Source organism: Seriola lalandi, unplaced genomic scaffold (assembly GCF_002814215.2).
Source record: "Seriola lalandi dorsalis isolate HSWRI2012SDOR001 ecotype SW California unplaced genomic scaffold, Sedor1 jcf7180002054876, whole genome shotgun sequence".
NCBI lineage: Eukaryota > Metazoa > Chordata > Actinopteri > Carangiformes > Carangidae > Seriola > Seriola lalandi.
Window position 1 is genome coordinate 110,559 of NW_019525429.1, and position 3,136 is coordinate 113,694.

Sequence of the window (3,136 nt, forward strand, 5' to 3'; positions counted from 1 at the left end):
CCTGCAGCCAAGGTGGCCTGTGTGAAGTCCAGAGACATGCACTGGGCTCTGGTGGCCCACAAAGACCAGAAGGACATCAACCTGAGCTCGCTGCGCATGCTGCTGGTGGCCGACGGATCAAACCCCTGTAAGGTCGCTCTCTCTCTCTCTCTCTCTCTCTCTCTCTCTCTCTCTCACACACAGACGGGGCGAGTTTAAACAGGTGTATTAGAGATAGAGAATGTCAGGGAAATGGATGGACTCTCTCGGGAAGGCGGGAAACTGGGTCACTTTACAGGAATAGAGCGGGATGTGTCCGACCGCGCACATTCGGCACAATAAATGGATTTCAACCCGACCGGAGTGAAAACGACTGAGCTGTAACTGTAGGAACCAGGAAGTGATGTATTGTAGTTCTGCATGTTTTAGCCCGTTAGCTTCAGAGGTCTGTTAACCAATCACAGTCATTCTCTTGTTCCCACAGTTCAGTTCAGGATCAACTCACAGCTTTGAAACTTTCCTGATGTTGGTATTTCATTAAAGCGACCACAGATTCTGTTTTTTATATATATATATATATATATATATACATATACATTACACTGTGACATCAGAGAATCAGTTTTATATTTAAGGAAAATGTATTTAACCTCAGTTTAATCAGGAAAACCTCATTTTTAAACGTGTCCGGCACCAGCTGGTTACAGACAAACAACACGTCAGATAAAACACAACGTGCATCAAATACAGAATTTAACAGAAATGTAATTACACTGAGAGTTTACCAGGTGTGTCAGTGTGACAGGTGTCCTTTGCAGTGATGAACCTACGGAGAATTATCACCTGTTAATCCGCAGCTGCTCTCGGCTTCATGGAGCTTTTAACTCTGTAGAAACAGTTGAAAACAAAATGAAGATCAGCCTGCAGAACATTTTGTTCTCAGACGCAGCTTTGGTTTGATTTCTGACATCACAGCTGGTCCGTTCAGTGTTTCTTTCAGCAGCCAATTCATGCATCTTTAATGTTGGTGCGTCCTTGAACGCGCCACCGCTGCAACAGAAGCCGTACAGACAGGAAGTTGCTCTCTGTGATGGATGAGCTGGACTTCACTGCACACTCCACAGACCTGAGTTCAGCAGCTGTAGCGTTATGAAACAGCCTCCAGTAATCAAATTATTTAGGATGAAACATCAGTGTCGTCCTTTAAGTGTTTTTTAATAACGTTCAGGACGCCGCCGCGTTCATCTTTCGGACCCTAATGGCTGTTTAATTTGTGTGTGTGTGTGTGTGTGTGTGTCAGGGTCCATCTCCTCCTGCGACGCCTTCCTCAACGTCTTTCAGACCAAAGGCCTGAGAGCCGAGGTCATCTGTCCCTGCGCCAGCTCCCCCGAGGCGCTCACCGTGGCCATCAGGAGGTAAACACACACGCACACACACGCACACACACACACACACACACACACACACACACACTGTACGCATGCTCCTGCTTTATATACACAGATTATACAAACGTGCACACACAAACACAGAAGCACAAATATGCAAATGTTCTTATGAACACACACGTCCACACAGAGACGACGTGTAAACACAGGATTACATATACCAGAGAGACTGATCAATCAAAGTGATCAACACGCTTGAACAGAAAGCCACAGAATGAGTCTAATGGGTGTGAAAAGATGGAGGAATTGATGACGTCAAGTTCTCAGTTTCAGCAGAGATCAGACTTCGTTTAGAAAAACCTGCAGGATTCTGTTCATACGCAAACGCCAGCACTGATGTGTCTTGTGTCTGTGTGTGTGTGTGTGTGTGTGTGTGTGTGTGCGTGTGCGTGTGTGTGTGTGTGTGTCCAGGCCAGTGGAGGACAGCAGCCAGCCTCCGGGTCGAGGCGTCCTGTCGATGCAGGGTCTGACATACGGGGTCGTCAGGGTCGACACAGAGGAACGTCTCTCAGTGCTCACCGTGCAGGACGTGGGCACCGTCACACCAGGAGGTACGTGTGTGTGTGTGTGTGTGTGTGTGTGTGTATGTGTGTGTGTGTGTGTGTGTGGTTGCCATAGTGAAAGCTAGAGTTAAAGCTCTCAGCACAGATACACTCCAGCTGCTCCTCAGTCTCTTCTCTGATCAGATCGTTCCTGATTTCAATCTAAACTGTTTTAAACGGATCCTTACAGCATTTAACAAATTATCACACATTACATTTTATAAAACTCGTGTATGAGCTTGTTGTGTTACATGTGAAAGTCACTTTCAGACACTCGGTTCGTTCAGACGAAGGAGTGTAAACAGAATCCGAACAGAACCCAAGTGCAGCTCTGTGTCTTCAGTGATCTGCAGCTGATTAAAGCCACAGCTCCTCAAACATCACTGACACGCTCTCACTCCGCCCGGTGTTCACCGCAGGAACTACAGCTGCTGCACCGACCGAGGACTCTGTCGTTAAAAAGAGAGGCGGGGGGGGGGTTAAAGGAATCTGTCAGCTTTGATTGAGGAGTTCCTCTCTCTCGTGAGCGAGGAGCTTTTACTTTGAAAGAGCATAACCCATACCCAAAGGTTAAAGCTGCAGATTTATGGCTGAGTCACTGGAGACTGATGGGGATCTGTGCGCTGTATGAAGAGAAGAAACTGATTCCAGATGCTGTAGATTTTTCTGTTTTTTAACCCAGTTACTACGGTAACCTGGTTCAGGGGGGCGATGCAGACGTTATAACTGGGTTAGAACAACCTACTTTAAGATGAAACTTTAGAGACGTGACTAAGACGTGTGGATCGTGCCTCTGAACAGGTGCAGTGGGAGTGGGAGTGAATAACAGTTCATTTGGGATCAGGAACAGATTTATTCAAGGAAACAGGGAGAAACTGAAAAGGTGTTAATGCTGCGTTTCCCCTCTCTCTCTCTCTCTCTCTCTCTCTGTGTGTGTGTCGTTCACTCAGGCCTGGTGTGTGTGGTGAAGCCGGAGGGCGTCCCGCAGCTCTGTCAGACGGACGAGATCGGCGAGCTCTGCGTCTGCTCCATCGCCACGGGAACCTCCTACTACGGCCTCACCGGCATGACCAAGAACACCTTCGAGGTGAGGCGACCACAAACAGAGCGCACGTCCTCTACAGAGATACATGATCGTTTCACATGTTAAAGCTCCTCCAGTGTAAA

General features: G+C 47.6%; 1 protein-coding gene across 1 annotated transcript in view; it reads left to right on the forward strand.

Moving 5' to 3' along the window:
- Positions 1-3,136, forward strand: part of LOC111671408 (disco-interacting protein 2 homolog C-like) — a 45,490-nt gene that overhangs the window by 25,879 nt on the left and 16,475 nt on the right. Inside the window, exons 14-17 of the mRNA XM_087179904.1 lie at positions 8-127; positions 1,280-1,394; positions 1,839-1,978; positions 2,920-3,056. Coding sequence (XP_087036030.1) covers positions 8-127; positions 1,280-1,394; positions 1,839-1,978; positions 2,920-3,056 — 512 coding nt within the window. The remainder of the gene's footprint in view (positions 1-7; positions 128-1,279; positions 1,395-1,838; positions 1,979-2,919; positions 3,057-3,136) is intronic.